Consider the following 22,330-nt stretch of genomic DNA (forward strand, 5'->3'; position numbering starts at 1 on the left):
GTATGTATATGTGTGTACGTGCGTGCATGTGTGTGCGTGCACGCACATGCTTGCACATGCGTATATTAAGGCCTGTACATAGCATGGTAGGGAACATAGTACACATGGTGAAGTGAGGGAGGTTGATAAGAACTGAGTAGTTAAAAGTGAATGGCTTGGAATTTTCTGGTCTTTCTTTTCCTGCTTCCCCAGGAAAGAGTAAGCAGTTGCCTTCTCCTTCCTTGGAGCTGGACATTCCTTTTGGAATTGGGTGTCCTCTCCTCTGTGAATAGGCCTGTGATTTGTTTGTACCTTCTGCTGTTGGTATAAGCGGGCGTCTGAACATGTGCAAGTGATTTCCTCCTGGGTGGAAAGCTGAGTCTTGTTCCTTCTCCACTGCTGTCGTCTGGCTGTTGTGGACTGCTGTCAGGGCCTCCCTGCAGCATGCTTGATGCCTGTAGCAGCCAGCACTCAGGAACCTTATTTTGGGGACTAGCAGAGAACTAGCAAGGGGATGAAAATGTTGAGACTGTGTCCCTGAGGGAGCCTCTATGCCTCTGTGGATGGCCTTTGCTTCAGGGGCACAGTCTGGGGCATGTGGCAGGCAGAGGCAAGGGAGGAGGAGGTAGGACGGAGCAGGCAGAGTGCTGCCTGGGACACTGGTGACAACAATTCTGGTTCTCCTCTTCCTACTAATGAATTGTGCAGTTCTCTGATCCTCAGAATTCTTTTCTTAAACTTTCTTCTTTAGTGATTTTATTGAGGCACACAGAAGTGCAGTAAACTGCTCATATTTAAAGAGTTTAATTTCATAAGAATTGACCACCACCATCACAGTTTAGACCACAGACATTTCCGTCACTCTCTCCCCTAAGTGTCTTTGTGTCCTTTTTCAATACATCCTCTTTCCAGTTGATATTTTCTAGAATTTTATATAAATTGACACACCGTATTTGTTCCTTTTTGCCTGGCTCCTGCCACTCATCCTGATGATTTTAATTCCTTCCATGTTATTTCATGTATCAATGATTCCTTACTTTTTTTAAATTGCTGATATGCATCCCCCTGTAGGGATTTATCACAATTTGTTTATCCATTCAACTGTTGATGAACTTCCAGTTTTCACTTCTTACAGATGTGGCTATAATGAACGTTCATGTACATCTTTTTTATGTGGGTCCTTTTCTTTTCTCTTGAGTAAATACCAGGGAATGGAATGGTGGGGCAGTGTGGTAGGTACATGCTGAACTTTTTAAAGGGCTGTCAGATTATATTTCAGAGTGAAGACACTTTACCTTTCCATCAGCACTGTGTGAGAATTCTGCTGTTCCACTTGCTTGCTAGAACTTCAGATCATCACTCTGTTTAATTTCAGTTTATTCCCCATCCCCCTGCCCCCGCCCTGTGTATTATTTTATGTATTTAATTGTCTTAGGCATTATGTTTAGGTTTATGATTCATTTGTTAATTTTCACATATGGTATAAGGGAAGAGTTAGCAACCTTTTTTTTTTTTCTAATTGACCCATTTATTGGAAAGCCTTCTTTTATCACTTTTTCTGCTTATTGAAAATACTTTTTCCTGTTGAATTGCTTTGGAACTTATGTGAAAATCAATTGGCAACATGGTCTGTTTCAGGGCTTTTTGCTGTTGCATTGATCTATTTGTCTGTCTATTCACCAGTATCAAATTGTCTTAATTACCAAAGTCTTATTAATAAGTATTCAGTCAAGGAGGGCTAAGTTCTCCATCTGTTTATTTTTAAAATTGCTCTTTTCCTGTGAAGATCCTTTGTATGTTCATTCACATTTCAGAATCAGCTTGTCAGTTTCTAAAATCCCATTAGGATAATGATTAGAGTTACATTGAAGACAATCTATAAGCAATCATACCATCTGCAAAGAGGGGCAGTTTCATTTTTTTCTGACTTTTTTTTTTCTCTTTTTTCCCCACCCCCATTTTCCCTCTTCTGTCCTTTCTTTCCTCTTACCATGACTCGTATCTCCATACATTGTTGAATAGAAGTGGTGAAATGGCATTCTTGCTTTGTTCCCTGTCTTAGGGGGAGCGATTCAGCTTTTGTAAAGGGGAAACCATTATATATACTGTTGGCAATAGATTTTTATACATATACTTTATCAAGGTGTGGGGGATTCCCTGTAATTCCTAGATTGTTGAATATTTTAAAATCATGATTGGGTACTGAATTTTGTTAATTGCTATTTTTATGTTGATTAAAATAATATAAATTTTCTCTATTGTTTTGTTGATGTGACATGTTACATTAATTGATCCTTGAATATTAAAGCAACCTTTATTTGCTGGAATAAACCTTACATGGTCATTATGCATTTTCACTTTTATATATGGATAGGTTTAATTTTCTAAATTTGTTAAGAATTTTTGTATTCTTGAATTTTTATATTTTTGTAAGATAATAATATATAATTTAATTGTTTGGTAATATCTTTATCAAGTTTTTATATTACTATTTGCTATCATGAAACAAGCTGATTAGTAATCCTTCTTCCTCTGTTTTCTGACAAAGTTTGTGTGAAGATTGGTGATATATTTTCTTTACTAATTTAAAGAAAGAGGGAAATTTTCTAGGCATGATAGGACTATTTAGACTTTTTCTTTTCTTTTTTGGTCAGTTTTAGAGTTGAAGAAATCTCTCTTCATCCAAGTTGTTGCATTTGTTGGCCTAATCTCATTAGTTGTGTTTCATTATTATCTTTTTAATGTCTGTAGTATCTTTGGTGGTAATTTCATTCCTGATGTTGGTATTTTTTTTATTTATTTATATTTTATTTTTTTATTTTTTTTATTGGTTGTTCACAACATTACAAAGCTCTTGACATATCATATTTCATACATTAGATTGAAGTGGGTTATGAACTCCCAATTTTACCCCAAATGCAGATTGCAGAATCACGTCGGTTACACATCCACAATTTTACATAATGCCCTATTAGTAATTGTTGTATTCTGCTACCTTTCCTATCCCCTACTACCCCCCCTCCCCTTCCCTCACATCTTCTCTCTCTACCGATGTTGGTGTTTTGTGTATTTTCTTGATTAGTTCTAAGTTGTCAGCATTGTTGATCTCATCATATAACCTACTTTTAATTCTGTTAATTTTATCTGTTTTCTGTTTTGTTGATTTCTTATTTTTATTGTTTTTTTTTAAATGTATTTGCTTGTTTTGTAGCTTAAGATACAACCTTTAGGTCATTGATTTTAGATATTTTCTAATATAAACATTTAAGGCTACAAGTTTTTCTCTAGATACTCCTTTAGCTAAATGCCACCTGTTTAGGTATGAAGCATTTTTATTATCTTTAAGGTCAGGGTTTTTAATGTCCTTTTAAAAATTTGAGATATAATTCACATACATAAAAATCACCATTTAAAAATATTCAGCTCAGGAATTTTTAGTGGAGTCACAGTGTTATTCATGTCTAATTCCAGAACGTTTTCAGCATTCATTACATCTCTTGATTTTTATCTTTGACTGGTAGGTTATTTAGGAAAGTATTACTCAATTTCCAGGTGTTGGGAGTTTCATACTTATGTCTTTGATTTCTGAGATAGTTTCCTGTAGCCTGGGAGTACTCTATGTAGGTTTCAGTTTCTTTCCGTGGGACCTGCCCTATGGTCCAGCACGTCTGCGGTGGTGAACGTTCCATGAGCACTGGAAAGGCATGTGTGCTCTGTGGGTGTTCGAGTCATGGTTGTAGCTGTCATTTACATGAAAGCAGTTAATAGTGTTCAGATGACCTATGTTCATTTTGATTTGGGTGATGGTGGCAGGGAGATCCACTTAAATTGTTGATAAAGATATAGGAGGATCTCTTACTGTGATTGCAGAATTGTCTGCTTTTCCTTAAATTCTGTCAGTTTTATTTTTCCACGTATCTTGAGCTTCTGTTACTAAGTGTATTCACATTTACTATTATCTTTTCTGATGAATTGTCTCCTCTGTCATTGTGAAATCCCCCACTTCACCTGTGGTCATACCCTCTGTCTTGCAATGTATTTTTCCTGATATTCAAATAGTGTCTCTAAACTTATGCTTAGTGTTTGGATAGTACATCTTTTACTGTCTATTTGTGCACTTTGTACCTATTCATGTCTATAGATTTAAGGTGATTTCTGTAGGCAACGTGTTGTAGGGTCTTGCATTTTTATTCATTCTGCTGTGTTTTCCCCCCACCCCTGACCAGGGCCTCCTGCCTCCTGGGCAAGTGCTTTACCATGGAGCTACATCCCAGCCCATGCTCTGCTTTTTAGCTGAATTACTGCCAACTTTAACATTTAATATAGTTATTGATGTGATTGGATTTCAATCTATTATTTCATTATGTATTTTCTTTTTATTGCTTTTGTTTTCAATTTCTCTGTTTCTCATTTCCTGGATCCTTTTTTATTATTTAGATAGTAACATATTTTTATTTAGATATTGTCTTTTAGTTTTTATGTTTTAGTGGTTGTTCTCAAGTATATACAACTTATCTTCCAATTTGCTTTGAGTTAATGTTACATTTAATATAAAATTTAGAAATCTTGCAACCATATCAGTCTGTTTTTCCTTCTGGATCTTTATGTTGTGGCCATTTGTATCACATCAGCTCACACTGCAAAGGTAAAGTGTTTTGATTTAAATCATCTTAAGAAATTTAAAGAACTTAAGGGCTAAAGAAGCAATCTTGAATTTTTTCCCAAATTGTTACCATTTCTGTCTTCCTTTATTCCTGAAGATCCTTCTTTACCTCTGGAAAATTTCCTTACTGCCTAACATTTCTTGTAGAGCAGGTCCACTGGCTGTGAGTTCTCTTGCTTTTCCTTCATGGCAATCTCTCTTTACCTTCATTGTCACAGGACATGTTTGCTTTATTATTGAATTCTGGGTTGACTGTACTTTAAAGGTGTGTCCCATTGTCTTCTTGCTTCCTTGGGTTCTGATGAGACACCTGCAGTCATTTCAGTTATGTAGTATGTATATAATGTCATTTTCACAGAATATGTTAGTGTTCATATATGCATATACCATGTCATTTTCATATATACATGTATTTTCATGTATGTATATAGTATGTAATTTTTCTCTAGATGCTCTTAAGGTTTTTTTCCCACCTCTTTGTCAGCAGTTTTGTGATGATATATTTAGGAGGGGTTTTCTTTGAGATTATCCCGTTTTGGGATACTGATCTTGAATCTATAAATTTATATCTTTCACCAAATTTAGGAAAATTTCAGCCATTATTTCTTCAAATAGTTTTTCTGCCTTGTACTTTTTTCCTTTTATTCTGAAACTCCAAATATGTATCTTGAACCTTTTGTTATTGTTTCATAGGTCTTTGGTGCTCTCTTTTTCCCACCGTGTTTTCTTTCAAATGGATAATTTCTACTGATCAGTTTTATCTTCAGATTCACTAATTCTTCTGTTTCTCTTCTCATGTTGAGACTATCTGTGAATTTATTTCAGATATTATGTTTTTCTATTATAAAATCTCTATATAGTTCTTTTATTTTTAATAGTTCCTACTTCCATGTGGAGAATCCTTATCTTTCATTTATTTCACATGTGTTTTCTTTTGCCTTATGGAACATGGTTATAAAGGCTATTTTAAAACCCCTACATGGATCATCTTGGATTTGCACTTGTTGATTGTCTTTACCTTTGAGAATTAGACTCGTTTTATGGATATGTTTGAATAGTGTATGCGAGTAATTTTGATTTGTATTCTGGACATGCAAATGAAATGCATGAAATTAAATTTTCTGGAGGATGTTGGTATTTTGGTTTTAGTGTACAGTCAGGCAGTTTAGATTCTATCTTCTTTCTGTAGGTGGTAGCTCTTATGTCAGTTCAGTCTGCTAAGCCTTTGCTATGCTAGTTTGGTTTGTTTTAGGCATGTGTAGTTTGGGGGTTAGGCTGAGACTTATGTAAGTTCATACACAGAAGTAAGGGATTTACTCTTTTGACACTCTGCCCTCTGGGATTCCATACACACTCTCTCCAGCTTGTAGGGGCTCTTTTCCTAGTTCCTTTGACATAAAAAGTTTCTTATCAGCTTTTGAGCTCTGACTAGAAATGAGATGCTCCACAACTGGGGCTTTCCCTTGGGTCAAAGCTGTATCAGGATACCCCTAAGTATGTGGGTAGCTTCTCCAGGTTTTAAATCTGTTCACAAGATGCCTGCTTTTGTTGACTTTTCAGTATCCTCTGGTGGCTGTTTTTTGTTTTTTCAAGTTTAACCCAGAATTTTTAGTTGTAATTGCTAGGAAGGATGAGCTATACACCATCATAGTAGAATTGGAAATCTAGTTGGTTGATTTTATTCTTTCAGTGCTAGGAATGGAACGTAGGGCCTTAGGCATGCTAGGCAAGCATCCTATCAATGAGCTATGCCCTGTAGCCCCAGCTGGTTAATTTTTAGTCACTGATTAATGAGAGTCAGAGATCTGGTTTTGAGTTTTACCTCTGCTATTTGTGGTCAACTTTGTTTCTTTGTTTGGGAAAAAATTGGAATCTGAGAACATGGCTCTGCCTGTGCCAGGATTGAATGGAGTAAATAAGATGATGGATGTGGATGTATTCTGTAAACTGAAAAGTTGTATTCAGATGGTTGACATTGCTGTGTGTGTGTACAGGCTCACATGTGCATGGTCTCTGCATGGTTACCTGCACACAGGTGGCCTCACCCCTGGTTTCTCTTCTCTAGGCGCTTCCTGGACCTCACTACTACACCTGGGGAGATCATGGCGGCATCATCATGGCCATCGCCCAGGGCATGGAAACCAATGAGCTGAAGTAAGTGTCTCTGACTAAGCCTTTTCTTGCAGCAATACATTGTTCAAGAAATTCATATCTGTAATCGTAGGTGGATTATTTCTCTATAGCACTAGGTTGTTGGCAGCACAGTTTGAGGCCTCTGGAAATTAAACTTTCCATATCTATAAAGTTGGCATAGTAACCGACTCTTTCTTCTCATAGGATTGTTTTGAGAAACAAGGGAAATAATTTATTGGTTTAAAAAATATAACTACATAAATATAAAGAATGTATAATGACTAAAATGGGACTCTTTAACTTGTCTTTGCTTTGCATAAGTGTGACACACAAAGATTTGCTCATATGATGACTAATAATATATAATAACAATAAATAGTAATACATGAATAATAACTGCAGAATGCATCCACCATTGTAGCCAGTTAACTTTGATGGTGTTACATTTGGTCTCGGGGGTTTTCATACATAGAAGTTGAAGGGATGTTAGAGCCTAACTGCTTTATTTACAGATGAGGAAAGTGAGGCTCGTCAAGATGAAGTCACTTGCCCAAGGTCTTCCCATTTGTTAAACACTAAGGTCTTCAGATTATGTCCTGTACTGTCTGTAATATATTGTTCTGAAAAGAGTGATGTCAAGGGTTTATAATTTCTGTTCCCTTAAGCCCTGATTTTATGAGCACCAGCTCTTTGATTAATTTCATGGAGTTATTGAACAATTGATGTTTGGTCAGGGCAGGCTGGCCTTCACTTCTCCTTGTTTTTGAGCTGAAGCTGTTGGCTAAATTACTAAGGGAAGTGGAGAGGCTTCAGTAATCATCTTGTTTAGAACAAGGAAGAAAGCTTTCTTTTCCTCAGCTCCTTTTAGAATCAGAGCCAGCAGCAAAAGAGAGGTGGGTGGTTTGAAATGAGAGATCTTAGCAGCTGGTTGTTCGCCTGTGGTTAATTGGACATGTGCTGAGCAGCCTGGCCTCCAGGAAGCAGATAGAAGCAAAGCGCTGGTGTTGGCTTTCCACCTGGCTGTCCTTGTTCTGTGTGGCACTGGTCAGCTGTCTCTTTGCAGCCAAGAGTCACAGGAGGCCCTGTTTGCACACAACAGTGCATTCATGTTCAGATTGGTGTTTGCTCAGACGATGATAGTCACAAAGCGCAGTGCTTCCCACGTTTGCGCTGACATTTGTGTATCTATTAATTCATACCTCACACGTTTAGCAAGCACTTCTTGTGCCAGGTGCTGTGTATCTGAAGAGGAAAGGGATGTTGTCCCCCACCTTTACGAGTTCCACCCTAGCTGTGAGAAAGACTCAGAAACAATTGTAGTGTTTAGTACACCACTGTTGTGTGGAAGTCACGCAGGGACAGAGCATGGCTTCCTCGGAATACATTTTATTCTTTGTATGGCTTTCAGATTTTAGAGTCCATTCTCGATTTCCTTGTTGAACTTCTCCACAGATTACATTTGCATTCCAAGCTGGCTCCTCTGAAGGAGCGAGTGTGATTCTAGTCCTCTTACACCATCTGTCGGCGCATATGTGCTCCGGGATTGCAGCGTCATTCCACACTAGCTGGAGCAAAACACACCAGGAAAACAAACCTGCTGCCAGAATATCCTAACGCCCTCCCCAGGCATTTCTTAATGACTTCAGGGTTGTAGACTTTGGGGGTTATGGACAGAATAGTCTTCCTCTATTTGTAGGTCATTTAGAGGTGTCTGTAATGCATAGTTCAAACAAGGCATTTGCAAATATGGAAAAAATGGACAGGCCTCCTCTTGACAGGTACATGTGTCCTAACTATCAGCCGGAACTTGGCCCAAATCCTTGTAGCCACCTGATCTTTTACTCACTGTGTTGCTTCCAGAGGTGTTTGGCCTGTCCTCCTGCTGCTCTGGAGAGAATTAATATTGAAGTTAGTTCATATCCTTAAACCGCAGTGGTGATTCAGTGCAATACCCAGGCATGAGTGAGGCCATTTCTGACAAAACTGGATATCTGTTGCTGGTCTAGGGCTTCATCTCCCTCTAAGTCCGTTCTCCTCACCATGGCGATCTCTCTGTCCTTTGAACCTCATAGCCTTTATTGGCCATCCCATTAATTTAGCATTGATCACATTCTGGCTCCTTTTTTTAATTACCTTTTCATTAAATGCCTGAATTCTTTAGCTCATTACTAAGGCCTTTATATAGACAAGTATTTTTATTCTATACAAGTGCCTGCTAAGGCACTTAGCAAATATTTGATTGATCAATAAGTAGGTCAAGCATACTCTGTTTTCCAAGCTCGGTTTTTTTTTGTTTTGCTGATTTATGACACTGAAAGGAATTGGGTAGGGTGCCATTTGCACAGCTCCAAGGGAGACCACTGCTGTTGTGTTCTATGTAAATGTCAGCCTCTGAGCACAATGGGGACTCCCCAGAAGTGAGCAATATGGCGGTACTCAGCAGACTTCAGAGATGATCCAGTCTGCCTTCCTCAGTGTCCACATGAAGAAATAATGTGATTTGCCAGGAGTCAATACCCACACTGGAGCATAAGAATATTTCTGTGGGAAATTAATTCAGTTACACAAATGATTTTGGAAGATCTATGATGAACCAGATGTTGTGCTAGACATTAAGGACACAGAGGTGAGTGTGGTATGGCTTGGGTGAGGGTGATAGCCCAGTGAGGTTCCATGAGAAAGAGGGGCCAGGAAGAGGACCTTGTTTTGAAGGGATGCTTTCTGACCTGATACCCCTTTTAGGAAGGAAAGCCAAGCAGAGTAGCAGCTGGCATTCTAATTAGAGGTAGTGGGGACAGGTAGGAATGGTACTTAAGAGTTGGATCCCCCACCTCCTTGGTGGTTGTTCATTTAAATTATGCATGTCTTTCTCTCCCTGATTAGCACAGATAACTAAGAGTTGACTGTTATTTGTTTCAGCATCTGCCTTGATTCTCTACTGAGACTGTTACCTTTGTTACTGTTAATTGAAATTGAGAGTAAGAAGTGGAACACTTTGTTTTGTTGTTGTGTCTACATGTCTGAAATGATTGAATGAGAGCCTGTGCTGAGGATTCACTTATGCATTCATTCAGCATGCTGCTAGCAGGAACCTGCTTGGGGGATGCATGGGAGCAGTTTCATGTATAATCAGTTTTCTTCAGGCTGTTGTGTTTTGCATCTTGACCAAAAAAAAAAAAAAAATCCAAACACATTTGTTGGCTTGATCAGGAAAGATGAGATCAGTTTCCACTTCTTCTTGGCAGTTTGCCTGTCAGCATGGTGATATTATTGATAGTTAATAATATTTTGGATTAACCCCAAAGCATCTTTTATCTGAGGAGGTTTCCAACGTAGGGCTTCCCTCTGGGAATCCTGAACAGCCCCTGCAAAGAGAACACACAGCAGAGCAGCTGTCTTTTCTGGACCTGAGTTCTGAACACAGCCCCACAGGATGTGGGAGGCAGCAGTTTACCTCTTATCTTGGTTCAGCCCTAACACTAGAAGTGACACTATGGGGCAGTTGCAGAGCCAGCCTCCCATTCAATCCCCATGTGGCTTCCTCTGCCCCTTGAGGTGGAGAGGAGCAGGTGTCTTTATCACCTTTTAACTGTTAAGAAACTAAGAGATGGGGTTAAAAAAAATTGAAGATTCAGTGCAGTTTATTTTATTTGCTTTAACAAGCCTGAATTATTGCCCCTTCCATCTGATAGAAAAGGTGCCAGGTGCAGGATAGGAAAGTGAGGGGAGAGGTCTTATTCCTGATGAATCGTAATCTAGTAGAAAACCCTCACAGGCCCAGGTCATTTAAATATAGTGGGGTATGAGATGGAGGTGAACACAGGGCGCAGTGGGAGCCACAATGAGGGCCTTATCCTGTATTTCTCAGAAGAGATGGAACTTGAGCTAAAGCTAGAGGATAAAAAGCAAGGTCGGATTGCCATCCAGGGTTAGAAAGAGCTTGAGCTTGAGTTGGTGTGGGATGGCAGCTCTCCTGTGGTAAGAGTGCAGATTGGGAGCTGGCGAAGGGTGAGGAACAGGGCTTGAAGTAGGGGCTAGGGCCTGGGGATCTTACCTGTGCCTTACTGAAGAGATCAAGCTTCCCCTTTGAGGGGAACGCATGGCTAGATCTACATTGTAGATATGTGGCTCTGGCAGAATGAGGAGGATAAACTCAAAAAGGAGCACGGCTGGGAGGTGAGAGCCGATGCTGGGGTAGGTGTGAGGATAAAGTCTGCGGGATAGGCTTTCAAACTAGCAGGGGTGACAGTCTAGGGAGCTCCCACTGAAATAAAGCAGAGGTGAAGGAGTGGGCTTCAGGGTGCGTAAAGAAGGCAGATTTAGGCAAGTTGGATCTCATGGGCTGCAGCAGGTCACAGGGGAGATCAGTTTCCGCTTCTTCTTGGCAGTTTGCCTGTCAGCATGGTGATATTAATGATAGTTAATAATATTTTGGATTAACCAGGTCCAGGGACCTGGACCTATTATGTCATCTGGTTCCACTACCTTCCACTACCCATGACAGGATCATCCAGTCTTTGCTTGAACAATCCTATCAATGGGGATATTTGCCAGATCAAAAGCTTCCACTTCACTTAGTAACACTTTGTTGTTCATTCATTTGTTCATTCATTTATTCATTCACCCATTTATTTCATTCATTCGTTTATGAGTGAAAGTTCTCTGGTAATAGCCCAAATTCTCTGCATTCCAGCTTTTAACCACTGTGCTTATTGTTCTGCTCCCTCAAGATACACAACGGATATTTCCTCTCATCCAAAAGCCTTTCAGACATTTGAGGACCCTGTGTATGTCCTCCCAAGTACCTGCCTTCTATGGAAACCATCCCAGTTCCTTTCCCTGTATGCTGCAGGTTCCTGAGTCCCACCTTCTGGGTTCTGCTATAGATCTGTCTCACAATGTCAATGCCTTAAAATATGGGTAGCCTGAAACAAGTGGAGAACATTGGGCTTAATATCTGTATGGTTGGGACACTATTTCTGTTAGTAAAAACCCAACACTGAATTTTCACTTTTGACAGCCACTCAAATTGGTGACTCTTATTAATTTTTTTTTTAAAACTGAGATACCATTTATGTACAACAAGGTGCTCAGATCTTAACTACACTGTTTAATCAGTTCTGAAGGATGTATGTCCAGATGTAGAGGCTCTCCATCTCTCCAGCAAATACCCTCATGCACCTTCCCAGGAAGTGCTACCCCCCCATTTTTCCGCCCATTAGAGGCAAATGCTGCTGTGATTTTAATATCCCTATAGGATAGTTTTGCTCATTTCGGATTTTCATGTTCATATTTTTTTTTGTATATTTCGCTTTTTTTGCTCAGCAAACTATTTTTGAGATTTATCCTTGAAATTTGTGTCACTAGGCCGAGTTCAGTGGAACTTAAAAACTCAAGGTTCCTTTTTTTTAATGGATTTTATTAAAGGTCAGGTGTTCCCAATCCTATATTTGATCAGGTAAAATTTTAAAACTGTGTGGCATTTTGTTTTTCTTCTTATCTGTGCATGTCCTTTTGATGTAAGAAAGCATTTTGAGTCTCATTTTTGGCATTTATTGTGTTTTCCGTGCAGTTAGCCTTGTACCCTTGGCCAGTTCAGTACACTCACCTTGCTGATTAGTGTCCAGATCATTGACAGATGTGTTGAGCTCTGTGAGAAATAGAGTCTTATTTTGAGTTAAGATCAGTATATCAACCCTCTGGGATTTGTTTGTTTCCCCAGCAGCAAATGTATTTTATCTAACTGTGTGGTCCAGAAAGATCTTCCTAAAAAAATAATAATGCTATCATTATCCTGTTCTTCAAATTAAGAATTACCAGCAGGAAAAGAAAAGGGATTAGTTTGTTGTGACATGGTCCCCAGCCCTGACTTTCTTTTTTCCTCAGTGCTCTCAAATCACTGCTGCACAAGCCATTCTCAAGATTACCATTTCTTCTTTAGGTATATTAAACCATTTTTCTTCCTCTAGTCTTTGAGATCTTTGTTCTCCATGACTCATCTAGAGATTGAGACTCTCTAATCATCCTGTCTTTTCATTTCCTAGAATTTATTTTGTATTCATTTTTCTTAAACTTTCCTGACTTTTTCACCCCTTGTTTAATTTGAAGATCATTCTCCTTGATAAAGATAACAAAAATAGAAAATTTTCTTTTCTATCATTATTATTTATATCATAGAAGAATGATCTTATTACTTTCTAATCCTTGATAGAATTTAGTAGTTAACCAACCCGCTATCCCACTGACTCACAAATATACCAGTTATTTTGGTAATTTGAAATATAATACTTGACTCATTTGAACTTGAGTTACTTGGCTGCTATTCCAGTAAGCTACTAGAATTACAGCTGGAAAGAACTGGCAGACTACTGGGCTCTTTAACTTTTTTGCCCTTAGGTATATGACTCTTTTTCCATCTTGAACACATTGTTTAAAAACATCTGAGGTATCATGGATCTTTCTGTGCAGCTACACGATGGTGTCTTGAGGTTGGCTGGCTGCCACTGCTTCCCCCTTGTAAAGTATCTATGCTTACATTTTATTATTTTATATTATTGTAGTATATTATGGATTTTCCAGCCCTCTTGAGAGTTTTCAGCCCTGAGATTATCTATATTTTTTACCTGAACATTTGGAATTCTCCATTTCTAGGGCATGGGCTCTGCATCCTCTCTCTCTTGACTTCAGAACAGAAAGATGACTTGCCTTGTTTTCTCCCAAGGTTCTTTTTACTGGCATTTCACCAGCACAATTTCTCCTTTAGCGGTCAGAATTCAGTCCAAAATAGATGTCCGCTTAAACACTACATATGTCATGTGACTGTCCTTTTCCCCCAAATTCTGAAGAAGTACCACTTTCTAAATGAGCAGTTATTCTCAGATACCAAGCTGTGCCTGGCGATGCACCTGCTGGCTAGTCTATTAATGATGTCATCAAAGTCCTCTGGGAATCTTGCAAGAAAAGGGATGAATCATTTCCCGAGGTTATCTTTGGTACAAGGAGCTCCTAAATGGAAAATTAACTTGGCAGTATACAAATAGAAGGACTTGCAACTTTTTCACAGACTGGGGATCACTCCCATCTAATCTGATTGATAGGCCACCTCTGTTGTTTGGTTTAAAAGTGATACTAAAACTTTTAACTTGTCACATTAGTTCCAGAAAGAGATTGAATGAGTTGACTTATCCACAACTGCTTCAAAACTCACTTAAATGAAAAGCATATCTGCCAGATGAGAATTTCCACTCTTACAAGATCTGTGGACATTCATTGTGTTGCTGTGTAAGCCCACCACCTGGTTGAACCTCTAGCCTTCTTGTAGAAGTATCAGTTTTAGAAATCTCAGCAGAAGAGGAAGTGCTTGGATTAATTGACGTCATACAAAGATTTATGTCAAGTATTGGAACCCCAAGGGAAGAAAACTAAAATCTCAAAAATATGAGAAAGGCAAAAGAAAAAGGTTTGTGTATTAGGAGTTAAGAGAGACCTAGTCTCATGGTTCCAAAGAAGGCTCCCATTGAGCGGTTTCTCATGTGGAGCTTCTCGTAGCTCACTGAGTGCTGAGGCAAGTAGCAGGCAGGTTTTCTTCTCTGCTTCTCCTCTCTACCCACTCCCCTCTATACAAAAGATAATTTAAAGTTAGTACAGTCTCACTAGTGCTACTTTCCTCCAAGGGCTTGCTTGCTTTTTCTGATATATTTCGCCCCTCTCAGGACATGCCTTTTCTCCAACTTAAAAATCTTTTTTTTTTGGTACCAGAGGTTGAACCCAGGGATGCTTAACCAATGAGCATCATCCCTATCCCTTTTTATGTTTTATTTTGCTACAGGGTCTCAGGGAGTTGCTGAGGCTGACTTTGAACTCACAATCCTTCTGCTTCAGCCTCCTGAGTGCCTGGGATTACAACGTACCCAGCCAAATTTCAAAATTTTCAGACCACATGAAAGTTGGAAGACCTGTGTAAAGAATACCCATATATCTTTTCCCAGAGTCACTAATTGTAAATATTTTGCTAGTTTGGTTTACTTCTATCATCTGTGTATTTAGCTATTCATCTTTTTTGAGACTGAATCATTTGAAAGTTGTAGACTCATGCCACTTCACTGCTAAATATTTACTTAAAACCCGTTTCTCCAATAAATATGAGCATTTTCCTATCTACTGACACTGCTCATATTGCACCTAAGAATACTAAGACAAAGCCTATTAGTATTATTACAAGCTATATCAATATTTTCTCAGTTGACCTATGTTGTTGTTGATGTGTGGTTTTTGAAAATTTTCCCTCAATCCAGGATTCAGTCAATCCAGAACTGGATTTGCACATTGCAAATGTGTCTACACATTGCATTTGGTTGTTATATCTCATTAGTCTCTTTTAATCTGTAACAGGTTTTTTGCCTCCTTTGGTTTGTTTAGTTTTCTTGACCTTGATTTTTTTTTTCCTTTGAGGAATCTGGAGCAGTCATCTCATAGAATGCCTCATATTCTAGATTTGTCCAATTGTATAGAAGAGTGCTGAGATGATGTACCATTCTCAGTATTTTACTTAGGGGACACATAATGTCAGGTTGTCCTATTATTAGTGATGCTAAGATTGGTTAAGCTTTGACTCGTCATCCATTGCAAAAATTACAGGTTCCCCTGTGTGGTGAATGATTGGTCGGTGGGTTGATATCTTTATACCATGCAAACATCTTGGTCCCCAAAACTTTCATCCAGTGGTTTTAGCATCCAGTGATTGTTCTTGTCTGATTCAATTATTACGGTGGTGTTATAAAATTATAATTTTTTAAATTCTAGTTGTTAATGCTTATTAGTTAGTGTTCTAATATAATTTTTTTCCTTGCTTCTCTTTCTTTTAGAATCAGTAGAGGTCCACATCCTATTTTCATATCCTATTTTAGTACATAATCTGTTACTGTTCTTTGTTTTTTTATGTTCAGTTTACTGTAAATTTGGCCATTTGGGGCTCCATCAGCTGGTTCCTGTGTCCTCTTGAGGTGATTGCATTAGCTCAGGCTTCCTTGCTTTCTGACACAAACATGACTGCTCCACAGTAACCAGGAGCAGACATTTCCCAAGAGCTCCTGGCGATGTGATGTGGAAACCAAGCTCTGATGGTTGAGACTGTAACTGTATCATTCCTTTTATTTGCATTGGGCAGATATAGTACAAATGAAGGCGAGACCTGGAAGACGTTCATCTTCTCTGAGAAGCCCGTGTTTGTGTATGGGCTCCTCACAGAACCCGGGGAGAAGAGCACTGTCTTCACCATCTTTGGCTCGAACAAGGAGAATGTCCACAGCTGGCTTATCCTCCAAGTCAATGCCACCGATGCCTTGGGTAAGCTGTAGCCTCCTGGGCTCTTTTTCCAACATGTTGATTGACCTCCTGATGTGTGCAAAGCATCAGCTTGGGAACTGCATCCTCAGAAGAGTTTGTGATTCAATGGGGGAAATGGGCATCTTTAAAAAGTCAGAGAAAAACACAGGGAGGTAATATGAAGACTTACTTAATCCTTAATAGGATTGTGTATTCTTTATATTATGGTTACATTGTACAGTCCTGGCACACAATAGGTCTGAATATTTGGCTCTTGAATATGTGGATGGATGGATGAATGAATGAATGAATGAATGAACAAAAAAAAATTTTCCAAATCAGCAGTTCCAAGGTGATGTACCCAGTGAGTGTGCTTCACTGTGGAAGGCAAAGTGCTCAGTGACTCAGGGTCCTCTCAAAGCTGTCCAGAGCCCAGTCATGATCTGCTAGTGTAGATACAGGACAGGTAAGTAAGCAAGGAGGAGGGAAGCTTGTCAGCATCCCCTCACACTCCCCATGTTCTGCTTTTTTCTTCTTCTCTGCTGTGGCCAACATTATTCCAGCTGCACAGAGTTCCTGATGTCTTCTCACCTCCACCCATTTAACCTCCACTAGTAGAAACCCCTTTCATGTCTCAGAATCCAACACACTTGCCACTGTATCTCAACCAGAAGACACCTCCCCTCTTTTCTATGCCCAGAAATAAGTGTTGGGCGTGCCTGGAATTGTGAATTTGTGTTTGTTATTCCCCATGTGCCATCTTCCATCAATTAGCTCATAAGACCCTTAAAAGCAAGTGCATGTTCTGTGTATGTTTTATTCCTATTGGGTGGCCTCGTTGCCTCATAGGCAGTGGGGTTTTACTCAGTCTTCACTGTTTGAATGGCATTGAGTTGACAGTTGTGAATCTACTTCAGGTAGAATTTAATCTGAACAAAGACACTTGGAAAAAAGATGCAAGTTACCAGTATAGACATAGGCATGCTCTGGAATTCCTGCAGGAATCACCCTGCTGACATTCTCCGTGGATATGGGCAGGTGGGGTGACTCTACATGTTGTCTCACCACTCCTCAGCATTTTCCACAGAGATACTGCACTTCCAAGTAGGGCAAGCATTGTCTGCAGTGCTCTTGGGCCCTACTTCAGGTGTGCCTGCGCCACAAGAGGAAGCAGGCAGGGAACAGTAACCCCGAATGACATCATCACTGAGCTCTCAGCCTGCCTGTAGTTTCCTAGGAGAGAAATGCCCTTGTGTACCTATTTTTAAAGGAAACTGATGAGTATCTTCAAATAATTCAGAAGTTTGGTTCTAAAAAGGGGCTTCTTCTCCCCAGTTTCCTCAGATGAGTGTTTGTGTTTCCAGCTGCATCGTTTTCATTGGTGTGGGTGCTGCCCAGCTTCAGCACAAGCCCATTAGAGGCTCACGATGGCACCCAAGCTCTGCACCTGTTGGATGGCAACGGGATGCACAGGAAGTGGGGGGCAGTGCTGAGGTGGGTGGCGAGACAGGAAATCCTACATGGGCCTGGCTCTGATGCTCAGTGCTTTCTTTTCTTCAGGGGTTCCCTGCACAGAGAATGACTACAAACTGTGGTCACCGTCGGATGAGCGGGGGAATGAGTGTTTGCTAGGGCACAAGACTGTTTTCAAACGGAGGACCCCCCATGCGACATGCTTTAATGGAGAAGACTTTGACAGACCCGTGGTTGTGTCCAACTGCTCCTGCACCCGGCAGGACTATGAATGGTTCGTTATTCAATTCGGGGCATCAAGTTATATTTTTTTCACTCAACAGACATGGTCCCATCCCCCGAGGACAGGAATAGAAGGAAATAAATATTTAGTAAGCATCTTTTATGTGCCCAGAACTATGCTAGGCACTTTATACATAAGTTGTTCTCCTTAATTCTGCAGGCCTTGTAAGGCAGCAGAGGTATTTTAACCCAGAGAAATTCAGATCCCTGGGATTTGTTTCTAGGAGGGTATCCCAAAATGGGAAATGCTGCAGGTTTCATTATAGGTAACTTGTTTTTCTTAGGACCCCTATCCCACAGGGATTTATTTCCTCATCTAAAATGTTAAAATAAATAAAAATATATATATATGATTCATTTATTATTTAGAGAAAAATATCCAAGGCACTCCTAGAAACATTAAAAGTAGAAGGAGGAAGAAGTGACACTTTTCATTCTATTGTGATCTTTGAAAGGAAGGGGAGAGCTGTGATTTGCAGTTGGGGAATTGGGAAATCTTTAGAGGAAGCCCTGGTGTAGATGGTCTTTAAGGAGACATCTGGGTATGTGTCCAGGGAACTCTAAGACCATGCAACAGTGGACAGTATGGGGCAGGAGTGGTGGTGGTGGTTTAGTTTGAGCAACTCGTTGGGTGACTGCAGCAGAGTCAGGGAGCAGAGACAAAGTAGAAGATGACAGAAGCAGTAGGACTGGCGGCCCTGAAGGGGATGGACCTCATTGCATAAGCAGGAAGGGCCTTGATGACTTCTGAGGTGAGTTGGTTAAAACAATGCTTAACTATAGGAAGATGATTCTAGCAATTGAGTGGACAGGATTTCTGATCTCCCCAACAGTCTGTCTTCAGCAGGAAAGTGTTGTAGAGGTATCAATAGAACTTTGTCTTAAACATATTCAGAGCTTACATTTCAGTGGTTGCTGGGGCACCAAGGAGCTAAGTTTTGTTTGGGGCAGTGCCACACTTATCTAACTAAAGCCAAAACCCTGTAATAGGTTCTAGATCAGAGGTTAGAAGAGGGATCTATATAAATGTTTCAGGCTTTCTAGGTCACATGAAGTCTATGGTCTCAGTTGTAGCTCCTCAGCTATCCACAGCATGGATAAAAGAAAGCAGTGGGTATAGCTATGATTCAATAAAACTTTATTATAAAAACAGCCCACTCTGTCTGACCACTTCTAGACCATACTCTGAAACTTGTAGGTGTGAATCACCTGAGGTCTTATTAAAATGCAAATTCTGCCTCAGGAGTTCTGGGGATCTGTAGCTCTGTCAGGCTCTCAGGTGAAATGATGCTACTTATCTGCATATCTGGCCTTAGAGCAGCAAGACTTAGAACATGCAGGACATTGCCTTCAGTGCCTACTGCCAAGGTCACAGCACAGATGCTTGAGTATTCTCAGAAGCTGGTATCTCCTGAGGATCTTGGAACCAGTCTCCCTGTAGTACTGAGGGGGGTACTTTACTTCAAAATAAAATTAAGACTAAATAAAAATGAATAAGAAAATCCAACAACTCTTTAGGGTTCTTCCTTGACTGCTATTATACTTAAAAACAAAAACCAAATGTTAAGATCATCTTTCTCTGCCTACCCCCTGCCAAACAAAAATGTAAACAAGTAGAACTTGGTGTGCCTTCCTGGGAGACTGGCTGGGCCCCTACTGGTCTATCATGCCTTCCCTATCTGGCTTGCTGGAACCTGCTGAGTGCTTATCCCTGTTTTGTGTTTTTATTATAGACCAGAATAACTATCTGCCCTTCCCCTCATGGAGTTGACTAGTAAAATAGTGACTGGTTTTTATGTCACGTTGTGCTCTGTCTCCATTTGCTGCTAGGAAGGGGCCAGCTTGGCTGCATAGCTCTTGATGTGTTTGATGGGATAAGGACTGTGGCACTGAAAAGGTTAACAGTCTCAAGATGGATAGCAGGAGATGAGATGAGAACAAGCAAGCTGAGATATCTACTTCTGAGCTCAGCCACTGATTGACAACTGAATTTGAAAGGCTATTTCTGATAGTCCTTTCAGACCCCACTAAGAAGCCCAGTTTTCAGCCCATACATTTACTTTTGGGGGTAGTTTATTTTAAATCTTTATGTTTCTTCACATGGCCAAGACATGTGACTTTGAAATTCTTGATGTGCCTCCTAGTAAGCAATACATTTTGTATTATGACCCTGTACCTCATGTGTGTGTGTGCATGTGCACACACACACGCACATCATTAAAACAGAAGCTTTATGGGACAACATTTAAATGTGCCATGTCTTTTGCTTTCTTCCATTCTTTTGGGGGAGGGAGGAAGCTGGGCATGGCCCTGTAAAGTACTTTCACAGCACCAAGTTGAGACTGCAGCCACACAAAGCTGCCTAAGAATTGAGCACCTTGATTTGGAGGCAAATAAGTAATTAGTTAATGCTTCATCCAGTCCCTAAAAAGATGTAAAGTAGCCTTTTGGTAGGAACTGATTGAACAAATTAGACCTGTTTGATAGAATAATAGAACTTGTTACCTTTGGAACAATTTTCTACAAATTGCTAAATGTGGATTATGTAATACAAATGACTTTGCCCTGTGTTTGGTTGTACTTTTCATATTATAAGCATTTAATACATATTTATTGAATTAAATATAGCAAGTGAAGCTTTTCAAGCAGAGTATATAAATGTGGATGATCCCTTTGAGTTACAGAATTGACACCTTGGGTGAGGCTTAGAAAATTGCTGCCTGGTTCTAGAGTTGTCAGATGTAGCTCAGAGCAGCAGTGAGGGCAGAGCTGACTCACAGGTGCTGCCCATGGAGCAGGGAGGCTTGGTTCATGTGACCCCTAGATTGTGAGAGATCTTCTGAAGCCAGCTATTGTATCCCAAAGTGTAGCAGCCCAGGTGGTTTAGACAGTATGTGGGCAGGGTCTTCAGTGGCATTGAGGCTTTAGTCAAAATAATTTTGTTTTATAAAATTCTTTTTAAACTTTTTTTTTTTTAAAAGAGAGAGTGAGAGAGGAGAGAGAGAGAGAATTTTTTTAATATTTATTTTTTAGTTCTCGGTGGACACAACATCTTTGTTGGTATGTGGTGCTGAGGATCGAACCCGGGTCGCACGCATGCCAGGCGGGCGCGCGCTACTGCTTGAGCCACATCCCCAGCCCTAAACTTTTCTTTTAATTCTTCTGGTTAGGTCAAGAGAAAGTTTCACTGAATGCTGGTAATTCTTTAACTTTTGTTAATTCCTTTTAGCCAAGATGAGAAGGCACCACTAGAATCTTTGGACTCCAGTTAGGGAACTGGATCTGCATAAAATTTAATATTATTTGGTTCGGAGTATCAGGATTTGTATTGTTTTGTTCTGTTTATGGCATGTAATAGTGGTTTTCCAATTCTGGTTTGGATAAAAATTGTCTTTTGCAGATGTACTTTAGTGTAAAAAATGAGTATTCTTTACAGTGGCATGTCAAATAACCCATAATACAAGTGATGGTGTGGTAAAAGGAACAGGGTTGAAACTGAAGTGCCTCAAGTTTGTAAAGCAGTGGCCTGAATTAAACCCAATTGCCTTTCAGTGACTTTGGCTTCAAGATGAGTGAAGATTTGTCCCTAGAAGTGTGTGTTCCAGACCCAGAATTCTCCGGGAAGTCCTACTCCCCGCCTGTGCCTTGTCTTGTGGGCTCTACCTATCGGAGAACGAGAGGGTATGTATCACACAGGTTGCCAAGTGAGGTGCACACAGGATCTGTACAGAGGGTGGGAATCCAGGACCACCTAGGCTTCTTTCACTTTCTACATTGTAGAACTCTAATTTATCAGATTGTAAATAGCTGGGCAGGTTTAAAATGGTGGTGCCTGCAGACTCTCCTGTTCCCAGAGAGAAAACACTTGCAAGTCCATAAGCTTTTCTGCAACATGAAAGTCATAAATGTCAGCAAGGACACATCTTGAGAGGAGATATGTCTAAATGTTTTGCCCAGAGCAGTACGCTAAATGGCCTGGACCTATTGAGTCAATTCTGAGCAGAACTGACCTAGAATCTCCAAACACCTTCCTCCTCGTGCTGTAGGGAAATGTATGGGTGGAATCTGTTGTCCATGGTGGGAATTGTGTTCCCAGTTGGGGGTCCCTCCATAACTGATCTTTCGTGTTTCTGACCTCTTACTTTGTGTGTGCATGGGGGGGTTGACAGCTACCGGAAGATTTCTGGGGACACCTGCAGTGGAGGAGACGTTGAAGCACGACTGGAAGGAGAGCTGGTTCCTTGTCCCCTGGCAGGTGAGAGGCGATTTCTTCTCTATGGCTTCTTGAAATATCATTGAAGTCTTATCTGGATCTTACCTCAGTCAGGCTTGTGGCTCTTCTAACTTAGTGGAGGAAAAATAAGCGAAATTATAAGCATCAGAGTTCCTTTTTCCTCTTAAGATTAGCATCTAAACTAATTTATATAGTCTTGCATCTTTAAAGGAATGGAAAATATTTAGTATGGGCTCAGTTTT

General features: G+C 40.0%; 1 protein-coding gene across 1 annotated transcript in view; it reads left to right on the plus strand.

Moving 5' to 3' along the window:
- The window catches only part of Sorl1 (sortilin related receptor 1), a 163,196-nt gene that overhangs the window by 63,412 nt on the left and 77,454 nt on the right, over window positions 1-22,330 (plus strand). Inside the window, exons 12-16 of the mRNA XM_078047182.1 lie at window positions 6,708-6,796; window positions 15,942-16,120; window positions 17,660-17,846; window positions 21,407-21,535; window positions 22,024-22,109. Of these exons, the coding sequence (XP_077903308.1) occupies window positions 6,708-6,796; window positions 15,942-16,120; window positions 17,660-17,846; window positions 21,407-21,535; window positions 22,024-22,109 (670 nt within the window). The remainder of the gene's footprint in view (window positions 1-6,707; window positions 6,797-15,941; window positions 16,121-17,659; window positions 17,847-21,406; window positions 21,536-22,023; window positions 22,110-22,330) is intronic.

The sequence above is a fragment of the Ictidomys tridecemlineatus genome, chromosome 4 (genome assembly GCF_052094955.1).
Source record: "Ictidomys tridecemlineatus isolate mIctTri1 chromosome 4, mIctTri1.hap1, whole genome shotgun sequence".
In the NCBI taxonomy this organism is placed as follows: domain Eukaryota; kingdom Metazoa; phylum Chordata; class Mammalia; order Rodentia; family Sciuridae; genus Ictidomys; species Ictidomys tridecemlineatus.